Here is a 17993-nt window from a genome sequence, read left to right on the forward strand (position 1 = left end):
TTCTCTCTCTTTGTTTGTCTCTCTCTCTCTCTTTGTCTCTCTCTCTCTCTCTTTGTCTCTCCCTGTCTCTGTCTCTCTCTCTCCTCCTCTGTCTCTCTCTCTGTCTCTCTCTATCTCTCTCTGTGTGCTGTACATGTACAGGAGCTGACACTGAGACACACACGTGCCGTACAGTACCAGACAGGAGTGAATCGTTCCCTTTAACCCACCATGTGCTGTACATGTACAGGAGCTGACACTGAGACACACAGTAACAAACTTTATATAGTATCAGAAGTTAACCCCTTACATGCTGTTTCTAGCAATACAAAAATATAAGTTAAATTAGATGGTGGGGAGGGCAGGAATGCTGTGGATCCAATCGCTCATCTCTGCCCAGCTCCGTCATGCCAGAATATCAGCATCTGTTCGAGCCCAAATTCTTCCCTTCGTTCATTGCAAGTGCAACTTTTCAGAAATAACACAAAGTGGATCAAACTATTATTCAGAGGCTGACAATGTGACATATCTCGGGTCTTAATTGAAATTAAAAGCTCTTTCAGGGAGCGTCCTGCAGCACGCAGAGAGCCGAAATGTAAAAACAGCCTCCAAATGTTTTCTTAGTTTGAAGTTTTAATTTTTGAAAAGGTCACTGACAACTCAGAAAGAAATCGTGTTAATTCCGAAGCCATTTTGGGCCCCCATGTGAAATTGTATTGTAATGGAACCACACAGACACATGGGAAGCTCGGGAGCAAACTGATTGGAATTTGAGATTTTCATCCCATATTCATTTGTGGCACAGCTCAGCTCAATTCAATCCCAATGTCTGTACAAGGGACACGTGTCTCCTGACTGTACAGTGTTGTGTGTGTGTGTGTGTGTGTGTGTGTGTCTCAGTCTCACTGGTCCCATAACATAACTTTAAAGCAGTAAAATTAACCAGAACCTGCTCCAAAGACAAAAACAGATCCAGATCTTGAAGGTGTGATGATTTCCTCCTTCTCTCTGCTCTGTTGGTGGGAGGCTCATTTCCAGTCCCAGTTTTTTGTCTATTCCCCATGTCTGATGGGTTGTTTCCTGTGAACAGTTTGTCAGAGAGTGTTTCACTGCCTCAGGGTGTTTACAGAGAGAGAGAAGCAGCTCCCATCCTGGTCTGAAGGACCCAGTCAATGAGAGATTTATAAAACAATCCAGCCCAGTGCAGTTAAACCTTGTCCCCCATTAATCCAAACACACCATATTGTGAGCAAAATTCAATATTTCACAGGGGCCAGTGAGTCCCAGACACGGATTGTACCCACCTCCCTAAACTAAACTCAACTCCTCACTGTAAAAAGTGTCTGTCAAAACACAGCCCGTTTAGGGACTGAACCCCTCAAATAAACGTTACACTCAACATTGCAATCTCTCAGTGAATCGTTCCCTTTTACCCACTGTGTGCTGTACATGTACAGGAGCTGACACTGAGACACACACACGGGCCGTACAGTACCAGACAGGAGTGAATCGTTCCCTTTTACCCACCGTGTGCTGTACATGTACAGGAGCTGACACTGAGACACACACGGGCCGTACAGTCCCAGACAGGAGTGAATCGTTCCCTTTTACCCACTCTGTGCTGTACACGTACAGTACAGTTGTGGTGGTGGTTGTTGTGGTGGCCCAAACGCAAAGGCCGCCGCTCTGGCATCGCTCTGGGATCCCCGGCTGCACCCTGGCCTCACTCTGGGCTGACTGGGTGCACTCTGGGACCCCGGCATCACTCTGGGGTCACTGGGACATTCTGGGGTCACTGCGGGATCACTGGGGACACTCTGTCGGCCGCTTGCCGCCATCTGATAAGATGGCGGCGGCGGTGGCCATTTTTTCCAAGATGGTGGCCGTGCTTGCCGCCATTTTATCCCAGATGGCGGCAGCGCCTGCCGCCATGTTTTCCAAGATGGCGGCCGTGCTTGCTGCCATTTTTTCCAAGATGGTGGCCGCGCCGGCCGCCATTTTGTCCAAGACGGACTCTGCACTTGCCTCCATTTTGTCCAAGCTGGCTTCATTTATTATATAAATAATTGAAAAGTTTAAAATGTAATATAAATAACTCAATATTTTAATTCATTAAATAAATAATGAATTGCTTATTTTATTATATCAATAATTTAATTGTTTTCAAGTGTTTAATTTATTAAATGAATACTTCAAATGTTTCATTTATTACAAAGAGAATTCAATAGTTTAAATTATTCGATTGATTAATTTATTATGTAAATAACCAAGAGTTTAATTTATTGTATAAAAAATTCAATAGCTAAATTTATTATGTATATAGTTCAATTGTTTAATATTTTATAAATAATTCAAGTGTTTAATTTTTATGTAAATTATTGAATTATTTAATTTATTATATGAATAATTAAATTGATTAATATATTTGATCAATAATTCAGTAGTTTAATTATATAATAATTGAAGTGTATAATTTACGATGTAAATAGCTCCGTTGTTTAATTTATTGTATAAATAATTCAATTGGTGAATTTATTATACAAACAAACAAGTGTTTAATTTATTATATGAAGCATTCAAGTGTTTAATTTATTACGTAAATACTTCATTTGTTTAATTTATTATTTAAATAATTCAACTGTTTCATTTATTATATAAATAATTCAATAGTTTAATTCATTATATAAATAATCAATTGTTTAATTTCTTACATAACTACGTCAGTTGTTAAATTAAACTATTGAATTATTTTCATAATAACTTAAGTATCCAAATAATTCAATAGTTTAATTTATTATATAATAATGCATGTCTAATTTATTATATAAAAAATCAATTGTTTAATTTATTATATAAATAATTCCAGTGTTAAATTTATTCTATGAAGAAACAATGGTTTAATTCATTATGTAAATAATTCGTGTTTAATTTATTATATAAATAATTCAACAGCTTAATTTATTACATAAATCACACGTGTTAAATTTATTATATAAAGAGGTCGTGTTTAAATTATATAATTAATTCACAGGTTTAACTTATCATACAAAGATTCAAGTGTTTATTTAATCATATCAATAATCCATTATTTAATTTATTGAATGAAGACTTTCAAAACATTATTTATCATATAAATAATCAAGTGTTTCATTTATTATACAAATAATCAAGTGTTTCATTTATTATATACATACACATAATCAATTGTTTACTTTATTACATAAAGAAGTCTCGTCTTTAATTTATTATATAAATAATTCAACGAAATATTGAATTCTTTACATAATAAATTAAACAAAGGAATATTTATATAATGAATTAAACTATTGAATTGTTTATGTAATAAATTAAACAATTGATTATTTAATGAATTCAACGATTCAATTATTTAGAAAATAAATTAAACACTTGAATTATCTGCTTCCAATGTCTTTGTTTTTCGGCCTGATATTAAGATCATTAATGGCGGCTGCATCACCCAGCATGCAGCGCGGTACAGATTGTGCCCTATCTGAATCAGTGGAGCCCAGTGCGCAGGCGCAGTAGTGACTCATTACCGGTCAGTGTGTCCTGAGCATGCGCGGCCAGTCGAGGCTGCGGGAGGAGCGCGTTCGGTGCAGGTCAGAGGATCGGAGCAAGAGGCTCAATAAACCCCGGGGCCCGGGTCCGGGCTCAGGCCCAGGCTCAGGCTTTACAAACCCCGAGTGCGGCCCCAGACCCGAATATAAAACAGTGAACATTATCCCCCCCTCACTACCCGCCGGGAAATGAAGGGGAAATGGGGATCGGTCAGGGAGCGTCTGTAAATGAAGGAGAAATGGTGATCGGTCAGGGAGCGTCTGTAAATGAAGGAGAAATGGTGATCGGTCAGGGAGCGTCTGTAAATGGAGGAGAAATGGGGATCGGTCAGGGAGCGTCTGTAAATGAAGGAGAAATGGTGATCGGTCAGGGAGCGTCTGTAAATGAAGGAGAAATGGTGATCGGTCAGGGAGCGTCTGTAAATGAAGGGGAAATGGTGATCGGCCAGGGAGCGTCTGGAAATGAAGGAGGAATGGTGATCGGTCAGGGAGCGTCTGGAAATGAAGGAGGAATGGTGATCGGTCAGGGAGCGTCTGTAAATGAAGGAGAAATGGTGATCGGTCAGGGAGCGTCTGTAAATGAAGGAGAAATGGTGATCGGTCAGGGAGCGTCTGTAAATGAAGGAGAAATGGTGATCGGTCAGGGGGCGTCTGTAAATTAAGGAGAAATGGTGATCTCTATACCTTTAGTCATCCAGGGAGCTCTAGCTTTGGATGCTGTTCCTTTCCTCCTCGTGGGAATCTGTCTACTCTGTACCCAAACCAACTCCTCCTTGAAGGCCTCCCACTGTTCAATTACTGTTCTGCCTGCCAATTTTTGATACCAATCCACCTGGACAAGATCCCTTTTTAACTCACTGGAATTAGCCCTCCTCCAGTTCAGAATTTTCACATTTGACTGTCCCCTGTCCTTTTCCATAACTGTTCTAAACCAAATGAGATTATGATCACTGCTGCCCCACTGAAACATGCTCCACCTGCCCCACTTCATTCTCCACACCCAGCCCACTGCTGTACTCACACTCTCTCACACTCTTTCACACACTCACACTCACTCTCTCACACTCTCTCTCACACCCTTTCACTTATGGTTTAGGGCCACTGAAAGATGATGCGATGGGTTTGGATTTCAGCACAGGGAGGAGGGAGAGTGTGTGGGACGGGGATTTACAGCTTTGAGGAATGAGAGAGGAAATAATGTTCCATAGAAAGTAAAGTTATCTGATCTGAATTTCTATCCTGTAATTACAGTGATAACTTTTATAAACTACTTTTACAGGGGAGGATTTGCAGAGGGAAACTCAAACCAAAGATCACGTCAAGATCTGACAGAGTCACTCGATTCATCAGGACCTGAATATCATCGACCTTTGAATGTGGAAGGAGAAATGTTTGTCTGTTCTGTCTGTGGGAGATGATTTTAGACATCAGTGTGAGTGGAAAAGCACCGAGACATACACACACCCGAGTGAGAGTGTTCCAGTGCACTGACTGTGGAAAGAGCTTTAACCAGTTACACAGCCAGAAAAAACACCGCACCATTCACAGTGGGGAGAAACCGTACACGTGTTCTGTGTGTGGACGAGGCTTCAACTGATCATCAACCTGGAGAGACACAAGGACACCCAGACCATGGAGAAACCGTGGAAATGTGGGGACTGTGGGAAGGGATTCAATTACCCGTCCAGGCTGGAAATTCATCAACACAGTCACACTGGGGAGAGGCCGTTCACCTGCTCCGTGTGTGGGAAGGGATTCGCTCAGTCATCCGGCCTCCTGACACACCAGCGAGTTCACTCTGATGAGAGACCTTTTAAATGTTCTGACTGTGAGATGAGGTTTAAAAGCAAAATTAATCTGCTGATACACCAACGTACCCACACTGGGGAGAGGCCGTTCACCTGCTCCGTGTGTGGGAAGGGATTCACTATTTCATCCAGCCTCCAGACACACCAGCGAGTTCACACTGGGGAGAGACCTTTTAAATGTTCTGACTGTGAGAAAAGGTTTCAATGCAAAAGGAACCTGCTGACACACCAATGTACCCACACTGGGGTGAGGCCGTTCACCTGCTCCGAGTGTGGGAAGGGATTCACTCAGTCATCCCTCCTCCTGAAACACCAGCGAGTTCACACTGGGGAGAGACCGTTCACCTGCTCCGTGTGTGGGAAGGGATTCACTCAGTCATCCCTCCTCCTGACACACCAGCGAGTTCACACTGGGGAGAGGCCGTTCACCTGCTCCGTGTGCGGGAAGGGATACACTCGGTCATCCACCCTGCTGACACACCAGCGACTTCACTCCGATGAGAGACCTTTTAAATGTTCTGACTGTGAGAAGAGGTTTCAAAGCAAAAGTAATCTGCTGTCACACCAACGCACTCACACTGGGGAGAGACCGTTCATCTGCTCTGTGTGTGGGAAGGGATTCACTTGGTCATCTGAGCTTCTGACACACCAGCGAGTTCACACTGGGGAGAGGCCTTTTAAATGTTCTGACTGTGAGAAGAGGTTTAAAAGCAAAATTGAACTGCTGAGACACCAACGCACTCACACTGCGGAGAGACCGTTCATCTGCACCGTGTGTGGGAAGAGATTCACTCAGTCGTCCATCCTGCTGACACACCAGCGAGTTCACACTGGGGAGAGGCCGTTCACCTGCTCCTTGTGTGGGAAGAGATTCACTCGGTCATCCATCCTGCTGACACACCAGCGAGTTCACTCCGATGAGAGACCTTTTAAATGTTCTGACTGTGAGATGAGGTTTAAAAGCAAAATTAATCTGCTGATACACCAACGTACCCACACTGGGGAGAGGCCGTTCACCTGCTCCTTGTGTGGGAAGAGATTCACTCGGTCATCCATCCTGCTGACACACCAGCGAGTTCACTCTGATGAGAGATCTTTTAAGTGTTCTGACTGTGAGAAGAGGTTTAAAAGCAAAATTGAACTGCTGAGACACCAACGCACTCACACTGGGGAGAGGCCGTTCATCTGCACCGTGTGTGGGAAGAGATTCACTCAGTCATCCAACCTGCTGAAACACCAGCGAGTTCACACTGGGGAGAGGCCGTTCACCTGCACCTTGTGTGGGATGAGATTCACTCGGTCATTCATCCTGCTGAGACACCAGCGAGTTCACTCCGATGAGAGACCTTTTAAATGTTCTGTCTGTGAGAAGAGGTTTAAAAGCAAATTTAATCTGCTGACACACCAACGCACCCACACTGGGGAGAGGCCGTTCTCCTGCTCAGTGTATGGGAAGGGATTCGCTGGGTCATCCACCCTGCTGAAACACCAGCGAGTTCACACTGGGGAGAGGCCGTTCACCTGCTCCGTGTGTGGGATGAGATTCACTCGGCCATCCAACCTGCAGAGACACCAGCGAGTTCACTCCGATGAGAGACCTTTTAAATGTTCTGACTGTGAGAAGAGGTATAAAAGCAAATTTAATCTGCTGACACACCAACGTACTCACACTGGGGAGAGGCCGTTCTCCTGCTCCGTGTGTGGGAAGGGATTCACTTGGTCATCCTCCCTGCTGAAACACCAGCGAGTTCACACTGAGAGACCTTTAAATGTTCTGACTGTGGGAAGAGATTTAAAATCAGAAACGAACTGCTGAGACATCGACGCACTCACACTGGGGAGAGACTGTTCACCTGCTCCGTGTGTGGGAAGAGATTCACTCGATCATCCCACTTTCTGAAACATTAACTTGTTCACACTATTGAGTGACCTTTTAATGCAGTGACTGTGAGAAGAGCTTTAAAAGCAGAAATGAACTGCTGTCACATCATCGCATGCCCATTGGTTGAGAGACTGTTCACCTGCTCCGTGTGTGGGAAGGGATTCACTCAGTCATCACACGTGCTGAGACACCAGCGAGTTCACGAAATGAGCAGGTCCAACGAGCCGGTCTGTAACACAGGCCAATGACTCAGTGCAGCTCGTTACCCAGTCACTGGGCTCCGTTATAGCCTCTCCTTTGAGTAACACACAAGGAGAAATTGTAAATCTGAAACAGAAAGAGATAATGTATAACACTTCATATCAACCACCAGTTTTTCCCTCTTTCCGGCTTTTAAAACAATCTGTTTCACAGTTTGTCAAACCCGAAACAGCCTCTGGGATTTGCTGATTGAGAATTTCAGTGGAAATTGGGACCGTCATTCAGTATCGGAACAAATATCCCCGCTGAGGTTTCGGGATTGTTACTGGTTTATTTATATCAGTGAGTGACCAATTTTAAACTAGGTGAGGGTCTAAACCTAAGGTAAGAGCCTGGGATAGACAAGAGATTCTTCAATGTATCAAGTTAAATTACACTGATTCCACCAACATTGGACATCACATCCCTCAAACATTGTTACCTGTTACTGTATAAAACTGGTGAGGGTGGAAATGGGAAATAACTGAAAAAAACTTCATTGTTTCAAAGTTATAACCCTGTTTTATCTCTCCTACCCTTCCTAATTAATGGAATGACATTTGAAATTTTTCAATCCATGGAATTATTCCTGAATCAATAGAGTTTTGAGCGATCATGACAAAAGCATATACAATTTCCTCACCTGTTCCCCTTAGTCCCCTGGGATGGTAAACATCAGGTCCTGGAGATTTGTTTATCTTTAGTCTAATTGTTTTCTCCAATACCATTATTTTACTTACACTGAATCCCCTTGATTTATTTTCAGTTTTCCTCGTGTCTCTGGTACATTATCCTCATGCTTTTCTGTGAGTGTCAAAAAAGGCTGCTATTTCCTGATTTTTCAATTACAATATCACCTCCATTTGTCTTTAAGGGGCCCCCATTACTCTTAGTCACCCTTCTTTCTCTTAATGTACGTGTAAAAACCTTGAAAGTTGTCCTTAATTTCACTCACAAGTTTTTCTCGTTTTCCCTCTTTGCACCTTTTACGTTTTTTCGTTTCAGCACCACAATAAACAACTCTTCACTGTGAAATTTACTCAATTAGTTCTTCAGTGTCAGAGCGAGAATTGTCCATCCCGAATTTATTTAAAGTAACAAACACAAGCACAAATATTCATTCGTCGATCAAAGCACCTTTGGACACAGAAAGATAAACACAGCCTGAAACGCAGTCAGTATCGGGATTCACAGGGAAACGGGCAAGCGAAATCGACAAAGATCAAACAGTCTGAACCCACAACAGAATGTGATGTGTAGCTGATAGATATTAATGAGAGGAGGTGGGACACAGTACCATGAATTGGCACGTGGCTTAGTTGGTTAAAGCGCTTGTTCAGTAAACAAGAGATCCTGGGTTCAACTCCCAGTGGTGCCTTTGTTTAATTTGTGGTGTTTCGTGAATTTTAGACGGAAAAACGCACAGTGCGGTGTTTGTGTTTTGTTCAGGAGCCAACACAGAACTGATCAGGAAGTCTCTTCAAAAATGCCTTTTCATGAAACAGTCAGCCCTCTCATAGAATGTGTCAGTGACACGTTCTTGTTTCTGGGCTCATTGAGGTCGGGGGATAATTCTCGATTCGAGGGTCATACCCTGGAGAAGCCCTAATTTAACCCTAGACTTTTGATCTTGACGTGCGGTTCAAACTTTGCAAAGAGGAAAAATAAATCCCCAAATCACTCCACCTGAATCTCAAGCGCTTTCGGAAGAATTTCAGTTCAAACAATCAGGACTTTAAAGGCACCTCAATGAGCTGCACTTTCATTGAACGAGCTTTGCTTCCAATTACATTCGACCTTGAAACCGCTCTGGGTTTTCATCTCACTGAAGCAGAGTGTGGCCGCTCTGTATCTGTGAGCATGTCGGTGACGAGGTTCGCTTTGATATTGGTCGCTCTCAATTTTTAAGATCTCGTCAAGTTCAGGGAAAAGAAACCGAGAATCGAATTGTCCCTGTAAGTGATGAATTGAAGGGATTGGTGCTCCAAGCAGATCTGGAAAATGCGCAGTGCGGTCTCTCAGGAATTCCAAATCCACCCTCTCGCCACTCAGCGATCATATTAACTGAGCTTTACTCTGGCCCAGTGACACCGCGCTGAAATCGAGTATTTCTCTGGCACGTTTCTCTTAACTTCACAGTTGCTGGTTTAAGAGTGAAGACCGGCTCGTTGGATTTTCACTCCTGCAAGTTTCAACCATTCATTTTGGAAAAGTAAACTGACAGTAGACAGCTGTTATATTGGTCACTGCAGCCTCAAGGTTTAGCTCAGTGAATTACTGGTTTCGCAGGTGACCTCTTCACTTGTCTTGATGGTGCTATTGGTTAGATTGATTCGAGCCCTTATTTTATTTTTCCTCAGGATTCATTGCCTCAATGTTCCAGGGTTTCAATGTGTGTTTTGTCTGCAAGAAAATGTACCGTGATCATTGCCGGCTGAGCAGGGCTGATATTCCACCATTTACCCTGTGGACTAAAAAAAACCTTGTGATCGGAGAGCAGGCACATGAAACTTATAAAGGAATGGAACATTGGCTTCACGGAAATCACAATTCATCTTGACAGACAAGATCCTGAAAGGCGAATTCGCTGTGACATGGAGATTTCTGTAGTGAGCGAGACCAGACTGTTTCTATGTTCAGAGAATAAATGGCGCACGCTTTATGTTGGAAAAGCAAAACGGTGGGGATTTTTGTCATAGCCCGATGCCTTTCGTGTTGTATCAACTGTCCCTCGTTGCGTTACTTTCATCTTGATCGCATAACCAGTTCGGGCGTTCTTGTGATAAATGGCGACAATTGCCTGCTTTGATAAATTTAACAACGGCTGCACCAGATTCCTGGCGTCAAAAACACTGAACTTTTAACCCCACTCTTAAGATACAGTCTGTAAAATAATGAAATTTCATCACATGCAAAGCACAAAAATCAAAGATTCCAACCACTCGCTGTGTAAAGAAGTTTCTACTCATGTCACCTTTGCTTCTTTTGCCAATCACCTTAAATCTATGCCCTTTGGTTCATGTCCCTTCCGCCAATGGGAACAGTTTCACTCTATCTACTCTGTCTGGGCCCTTCATGATTTTGAATATCTCCATCAAATCTCCTCTCAGCCTTCTCAGTTCCAAGGTGAACAATCCCAGCGTCTTCAGTCTATCCATGTAATTTAAGTCCCTCATCCCTGGAATCATTCTAGTAAATCTCCTCTGCACCCTCTGAAGGCCTTCACATCCTTCCAAAAGTGCACTGCTCAGAACTGGACACAGTATTCCATTTGTGGCCGAAATAGTGTTTTATGAAGGTTCATCATGACTTCCATGCTTTTCTACTCTATGCCCCTCTTTATAAAGCCCAGGACCCCGTCTGCTTTATAAACCGCTTTCTCAACCTGCCCTGCCACTTTCAACGATTTGTGCACATATACCCCAAGATCCCTCTGTTCCTCTAACCCTTTTAGAATTCTGCCCTCTAGTTTATATTGCCTCTCCTCGTTTTTCCCACCGAAATGCATCACCTCGCATTTTTCCGTGTTAAACTTCATCTGCCACGTGTCCGTCCATGCCACCAGCGTGTCCATATCCTCTTCAAGTCTATCCACTTCACTGTTCTCTACCCTTCCAAGTTTTGTGTCATCTGCAAATTTTGATATTGTACCCTTTACTCCCAAGTCCAAGTCATTAATATATATCAAGAAAAGTAGTGGTCCCAGCACCGACCCCTATGGAACACCATTGCCCACCTCCCTCCTGTTCGAAAAACAACCATTCACCACAACTCTCTGTTTCCTGTCATTTAGCTAGTGTTGCATCCATATTGCTATTGCCCCCATTATTCCATGGGCTGCAATCTTGACAGCAAGCCGACCACGTGGCACATTATCAAACGCTTTTTGAAAATCCATATACACCACGTCAACTGCATTGACCTCATCTACCCTCTCTGTTACCTCATCAACCAACTCTATCAAGTTGGTTAAACACGATTTGCCTTTAACAAATCCGTGCTGGCTTTCCCTAATCAATCCACACTCGTCCAAGTGACTGTTAATTCTGTCCCAGATTATCATTTCCAAAACTTTCCCCATCACCGAGGTTAAACTGACTGGCCTATAGTTGCTGGGTTTATCTTTACACCCTTTTTTTGAACAAGGTTTTAACATTTGCAATTCTCCAGTCCTCTGGCACCATCCCCATATCTAAGGATGTCTGGAAGATTATGGCCAGTATCTCTGCAATTTCCCCCTTTGCTTCCCTCAGCATCCTCGGGTATATCCCATCCGGACCAGGTGACTTATCTATTTTAAGTACAGCCAGCCTTCTTTCTCATTTTTTAGCCCATCCAGTATCTTGACTATATCTTCCTTTACCGAGAATCTGGCAGCATCTTCTTCCTTGGTAAAGAACAATGCGAAGTACTCATTTCGTACCTCAGGCCATGCCCACTGCCTCCATGAGTAGATCTCCTTTATGGTCCCTAATCGTCCCCACCCCTCCTCTTACTACCCGTTTACTGTTAACATGTCTGTAGAAGCTTTTGATTCCCTTTTATGTTGTCCGCTATTCTTATGCTCTCTCTTTGCCCCTCTTATTTCCTTTTTCACTTCCCCTCTGAACTTTCTATAGTCTCTCTGGTTGGCACTTGTGTTATTAACCTGACACCTGTCATACACCACTTTTTCCCACTTCATCTTACTCTCTATCTCTCTTATTATCCAGGGAGCTCTGGCTTTAGTTGCCCCACCTTTCTACCTCGTTGGAATGTACCTTGTCTGTACCCGAATCATCTTTTCAAAAGCCGCCCACTGTCCAATTATAGTTTTGCCTGACAATCTTTAATTCCAATTTACCGGGGCCAGATCTGATCTCGTCCCACTGAAATTGACCCTCATCCAATTGAATACTTTTACTTTAGAGTGGACAGAGTCCATTTCCATAGCTATTCTAATCCTTATGATACTGATCGCTGCTCCCTAAATGCTCCCCCACTGACACTTGCTCCACTTGGCCCGCCTCATTCCCTTGCACCAAGTCCAGCAATGCCTCCTTCCTCAGTGGGCCAGAAACGTACTGGTCGAGAAAGTTATCCTGAACACATTTCAAAAATTCTTCCCCTTCTTTGCGCCTTATATTATTGTTATCCCAGTCTATATGAGGATAGTTGAAATCACCTGTTATCACGACTCTATGGCTTTTGCACCTCTCTGTAATTTCCCTGCAAATTTGCTCCTCTATATCCGTCCCACCAGCTGGTGGCCTATAGAATACACCCAGGAGTGTAATCGGACCTCTATTGTTCCTCAGCTCTAACTCAGGACCCAGGAGAAATTCCCTCCTTCCTGGGAACTTTGTATTAAGCAGAAGTTAGCAGCAAAAAGTGTTCGTGGTGGGACTGAGAAATGTTTAAACAGCCGGCTCCCTGTAAAACAGAGCACCAAGTATCGGTTTAAATAAAGTCCTGAACTGACAGAGCGGCGGGCAGATGAGGATTGAATTAAATCCCAATTCACTGAATCTAAACAAGGTTTAAATAAGTGAACCTGTCAGGAGTGGGATTCCTGAGCTTGTGTGTGAGCTGAAACTGGATCGGTCCCGTTCTGTAAAGACTGAATGGCAGGCGGCTCCCAGACAGGGCTCAGGCCGGGACTGGCAGCTCTCCGCAGGTAACGGCTGGATTGGAGAGCGGGGCTCCTGCGGTGTTGCTGCTGCTGCTTCCGCCTCTTCGAGTCCCTGTGGCGGTCGGTACCGATCTCCCTCCTATGGATCCGGCTCCAGGTGGGCGCTGTGGACCTCGTGGCGCAACGGTAGCGCGTCTGACTCCAGATCAGAAGGATGCGTGTTCGAATCACGTCGGGGTCATTGCATTTTCGCAATGTTTCAGTGTCACTCTGTTTTATCGCGGGGGAGTCTTTCAGGGATGGTCTGTTCACTGTGTGTAAAATAATATTTATCACAGAATGAACACACCACAGAAGGAGGCCATTCAACCCATCAATCCCTTACCTGCCTTTTGTAAGATCAATCCCATTGGTCCCATTCCCCGTCCCTTTCCCCGGGGCCCTGCATTTTCCCCTTCAAGTATTTATCAAATTCCTTTTTAAAAGCCACGATTGAATCTGCTTCCACCGCCCTTTCAGGCAGCACATTCCAGATCATAACCATTCGCTGCGTAAAAAAGATTTTCCTCATGTCGCCTTTGGTTCTTTTGCAATCACCTCAAATCTGTGTCCTCTGGTTCTCGACACTTCCGCCAATGAGAACAGCTTCTCTTTATTAACTTTATCTGAACCCTTCATGACTTTGAACACTTCTATCAAATCTCCTCTGAACCTTCTCTGCTCGAAGGCGAACAACCCCAGCACGGGGTAAATGCGGTCAATTAGCTCCAATTTATTTATTTGGGCATTAAACAAAATGTGAGAGACTGGCGAGGCGTTGTGTGAACGGAGCTCGCTGCTTTCAGACAATAAATCCAATCACTGCGTGGGCGCTGGGTTTAAATCTCACAACTGATAGAATTTCTGGCAATGTTCATTTTGACCTGTTCGCAGAAAACCCGATTGTCGTGCGATGGAGCAGAGGATGTGAAAGAAGCTGAAAGTGGAAGTGCAGATATTAGTTTCATCACAGTGACTGGACACGTTTCCACAGGTTCGGGTCTCTCACCTTAAGATTCTTTCCAGCAGAGTGGGACAGGTGATCAGAGTGACCGGGCTCCAGCGGCGCAATCGGTCAGTGCGCGGTCCTTATCTGACAGGACAGGGTCGGGAAATACCGAGGTTGTTAATTCGAGTCTCACCGAGATCAAACAATCCTTTTGCTTGTGAACATTTCGACCGGAGTTGAAGGTACAATTAGTTTGTTCCAAAATGCATCTTATTTGTATTGCCATGTGGTTCCTCCGGATTACGCTGTTGCAATAGCAGATGAGATGTTCAGTATTACTTGTTTGCAGGAGGGACGCTGCGGTTTTGGAGACACAAACTATGATTTTGATCCATCTACAAATCGTGGGATTTAACTGGAGCTTTAAACCAGCGCCTTCGACCGCTCAGCCAGGATACTTTCCAACCTACACTTCAGGAGCTAGTTTTACAGGAATAGAATTACTACAAGCAAGAATTCTACCCCTCCAGCACCAATGCTCACACGGCAGCAGGATGCATGTGTCCAGTTAGAAACCTGTCTGAAGGAACATTCAGTCTGACAGAGCCGGAAGTCCAGCAGATTGACTTTCGGTCTGAGCAGATGTTGAGTCTCCTCCTTGAGAGAGTTTCGCCAATCCAGCTCAGAGTGGATTCAGAATCATAAATCCGGGTGTGACTGGAGCCACTTGTGTAAGATGAAGTGCAGGGGGCAGTTTCCCGTCCTTGACGGACATTAATGATCCTGTTGCGGTTTTGCTGCAAAATTTCACTTCCCAGCTCCCTGAACTAAAACCCAACTCTGGTGGGACTCGAACCCACTACCTTTGAATGTCCCCTCCAACCACGAAGTAGAAGTCCAACACGCTGTCCATTGCGCCACAGAGTCAGTGATGGAATTTGAAGGAGAGCGGGGATCCTGTGCTGTGGTTGAGGCGGTCAGGCCGCTCCTGCTTCCGCCTCTCACATTCCGAGAGCCGGGGCGGCAGTCTGCACCGATCGCCCTCCAATGGAACCGGCTCCAGCCGCTTGTTGTGGGCCTGGTGCAAGAACAGTCGCGTCTGACTCCACATCAGAAGGCTGCGTGTTTTGAACCAGGTTGAAATCACAACATTTTCACTGTGGCTCAGGGTCCTGCCGACTGATTTTAGATCGGGACAGTGTTTTAGCGATGGGATGTTCAGTGTTTGTGCAACAATATCAAAATTAAATTTGACACATTAATAAGCTTTTTGTTCTATTACTTTCTATTTGCACCCTCTCCAGTTTTATGTAGAAACAGTGAACAATGTTTAAGGGATGTGGTGTGCAGTGTTTGTGGAATCAGTGTAATTAAATTTGATACTTTCATCTGTTCCTTCTCCAACCCAGACCCTTATCATTAGATTTGTAGCATCACCCTGTTTAAAATAGGTTACTCAGTGATAGAAATAAATCAGTAACAACCCCGAAACCTCAGCGGGTATATTTGTTCCAATACCTTGTGATGGTCTCGATTTCCATTTAAATTTTCAATCAGCAATTCCCAACGGGTGTTTTGGGTTTGACAAACTAATTTAAGTACTTGACTGGTTCCTGGAAATGATCCAGTGGGGATTTCCTCACCGGTACAGATATAGAAATAAATACATTCCATCATTTCACAAATGACAGTTGTGTAAATAAATATATCGCGATATCCAACATGGAAAAGCAGCTCTTCATGTTCATAAAAAAACTTCCACATTTTATTGTATTAATCCACTTACGTTTCAATGTAGAACATATATTCAGAGCATCCCTCTAAACTTAAAGAATGGTAAAACAATTGCAGATTTTACAAACACATAACACGCTATCGTATAATTAAGATTAAGGCCTACTTTGTGAAAGTTGTATTCTAATTGTCTTTATGATGTTAAGAAAAATATTTCTAGATGTACATCCCCAACTTAACGGAGAAACTAAGATGTAAACCGAAAGGATTTTTCAAAAACTATTTGGGGCGATTTGATCAGTTCCCCTTCTCCTTTCTTTAATTGTTACCTTTTGCTAATTGTTCATCTTGATCCGTTTGCTTCATTTTTTCCTCAGTCATTGATGGTGAATTTTCTATCCGTTAACGTTCTTAAATATTTGATTTGTTTGTTCCTTTCCTCTTGACTTGTGATTTGTTGACCTCCAGGTTAAAGTGTGAAACAGAAATGTGTTTATATTCAGGCGTGACTCTGAAGTGTGAGACCGAGAGGTGATGCCGGATGTGTGACCGAGAGAACAACTGCTGGAGGCGGAACTGTCCGTGACCTAACATACCCCCTGTGGCATTGCTCATGGTGGGTCGGATGACAATGTTTTATATTGACTGAACGGCTATGTATATAACACACAACGGATTTTACTGCTGCTTTAACTCCACAAAGTATAATCACCATAAATGCCCAAAGTCTCAGATCAGTTAGAATTGAATTGCTGTTGGTGAGGGGAGTTTGTACATTGGAAGGAGTTTATCCATTTTCAGCTCCAGGTAAACCTGCAAACCTCCCTCACCTGTAGGTTACGTCACCATGAGGTTTCCACCTTGCTTTGCGCTTCTGGACTTCTGAAATGTGATTGAACCTGACCAAAAGTTTCCTATAATTAGTGAGGAAGGAAGGTATCAGTGTAAATGGGAGATATAAACGTGGATATTTCACTGGGTACCATGAGAACCAGATACACTGCTCATTCCAGTTATTGGTCCAGCAGGAAACAGAAATCATTCTCTTCAACTGTACTCGCCCGAAGGAAAAGGAAAGAAACAAAACTACTCAGTTCTTTTTTTTTAGCTTCTTCTGCTGGTTTACGTTCACTCACCGAGAAAGTGAGAGAGAGACTGAGAGATTGGATTGGCTGTTTCACTTAATAATCTATTATACTTTGTACTTATTGTTAGAGACGGTTCCATCCCAACAATCCTGTGCCTGACCTTCTCATTGATACTAAGATGTGTTCAAAATGAGTTTCAACCAATTTTACTAAAGCTGAACAGCGAAAACTGCTCTGAAACGAGCTTCGCTTCGCAACTCTTCATGGAGATTCGGTTGCTGGTTGTAAGTAAAGAAGTTTGTACAATCAGCCCTCTGGAGCAATATCCTCAAAAGGTGTTTCGGACACATTGTATGAGAGGTCCGCCTGTACAATGCAGGAACACTTACATACTGCAGATCTGGAATCCTTTCCTTGTTGGCTCCGGAACTAATACAAATACCGCTCTGTGTTATTTTGTTGCTTAATTCACAAATTGGGTAAATATCACAGAGGAGGCTGAAGACAAAAAAGGCCCCGACCAAACGGGCACTTTGAGCAGCTCAGCCACGGGGCCAAATCAAACTGCAACTTCACCACCTCCTCTCACTGATACCTGTCAGATACTCGCCACTGTCTGGTGGAGTTTGAGGCCGTTTGGCACATTTCTATATCTCTTGTCTATTTCGCTGTGTTTGCCGACACTGTCTGCATCTCTCGCTGTGTTTCTCTCTCTGTGTCAATCTGTGGGTTGATTCTGAATGAAAAATGAAATAAAACACATTAGTCATCAGCTGGGCCAGTGGCGCAATGGATAACGCGTCTGACTACAGATCAGAAGATTGTAGGTTCGACTCCTACCTGGCTCGGATTTAAGCAATTTTCACTCTGACACTGGGGAACTGAGAATCAAATTTCATAATAAAATATTGTTTATGGTGAATCAGCGAAGAAAACATTCCATTTTCAATGATTTCGGTTCAGTTATGTACAGAATGAAACTGTGACCACAACGTGTTTCGAACACGCCGCCTTTTAAGTTGATGTCCGGCTCGCTAACATTACAGCACGAGGTGTGGGCACCGCACTGATAACCTTCAGGTGTA

The 17993-nt window shown here is 43.5% G+C and overlaps 1 protein-coding gene and 4 non-coding genes across 6 annotated transcripts; 4 read left to right on the forward strand and 1 right to left on the reverse strand.

The window, feature by feature from the left end:
• Positions 1-4780: 4780 nt before the first annotated feature.
• On the forward strand, positions 4781-10428 carry LOC137312826 (zinc finger protein 268-like). Of its 2 annotated transcripts, none has more exons than XM_067979240.1 (2): positions 4781-7813; positions 9848-10428. In XM_067979240.1, exon 1 carries the CDS (start codon positions 5190-5192, stop codon positions 7179-7181), a length of 1992 nt encoding a protein of 663 aa, XP_067835341.1. In that variant the 5' UTR covers positions 4781-5189; the 3' UTR covers positions 7182-7813; positions 9848-10428. The 2 variants fall into 2 exon arrangements, with proteins under 2 accessions (XP_067835341.1, XP_067835342.1); XM_067979241.1 differs by having other exon boundaries at positions 4781-7790.
• On the forward strand, positions 8793-8865 carry trnat-agu (transfer RNA threonine (anticodon AGU)). Its single transcript has one exon. It is a non-coding gene; the product is annotated as a tRNA-Thr (tRNA).
• Positions 10429-13267: 2839 nt separating the features above from the next.
• Positions 13268-13339, forward strand: trnaw-cca (transfer RNA tryptophan (anticodon CCA)). Its single transcript has one exon. It is a non-coding gene; the product is annotated as a tRNA-Trp (tRNA).
• Positions 13340-14921: 1582 nt separating this feature from the next.
• trnar-ucu (transfer RNA arginine (anticodon UCU)) lies at positions 14922-15013 on the reverse strand. The gene is given in 2 exon segments: positions 14922-14957; positions 14977-15013. It is a non-coding gene; the product is annotated as a tRNA-Arg (tRNA).
• A 2670-nt stretch (positions 15014-17683) lies between these two features.
• trnac-aca (transfer RNA cysteine (anticodon ACA)) lies at positions 17684-17756 on the forward strand. Its single transcript has one exon. It is a non-coding gene; the product is annotated as a tRNA-Cys (tRNA).
• The last annotated feature ends 237 nt before the right edge of the window (positions 17757-17993 follow it).

Source organism: Heptranchias perlo, unplaced genomic scaffold, assembly GCF_035084215.1.
Source record: "Heptranchias perlo isolate sHepPer1 unplaced genomic scaffold, sHepPer1.hap1 HAP1_SCAFFOLD_439, whole genome shotgun sequence".
NCBI classification, from domain to species: Eukaryota; Metazoa; Chordata; class Chondrichthyes; order Hexanchiformes; family Hexanchidae; genus Heptranchias; species Heptranchias perlo.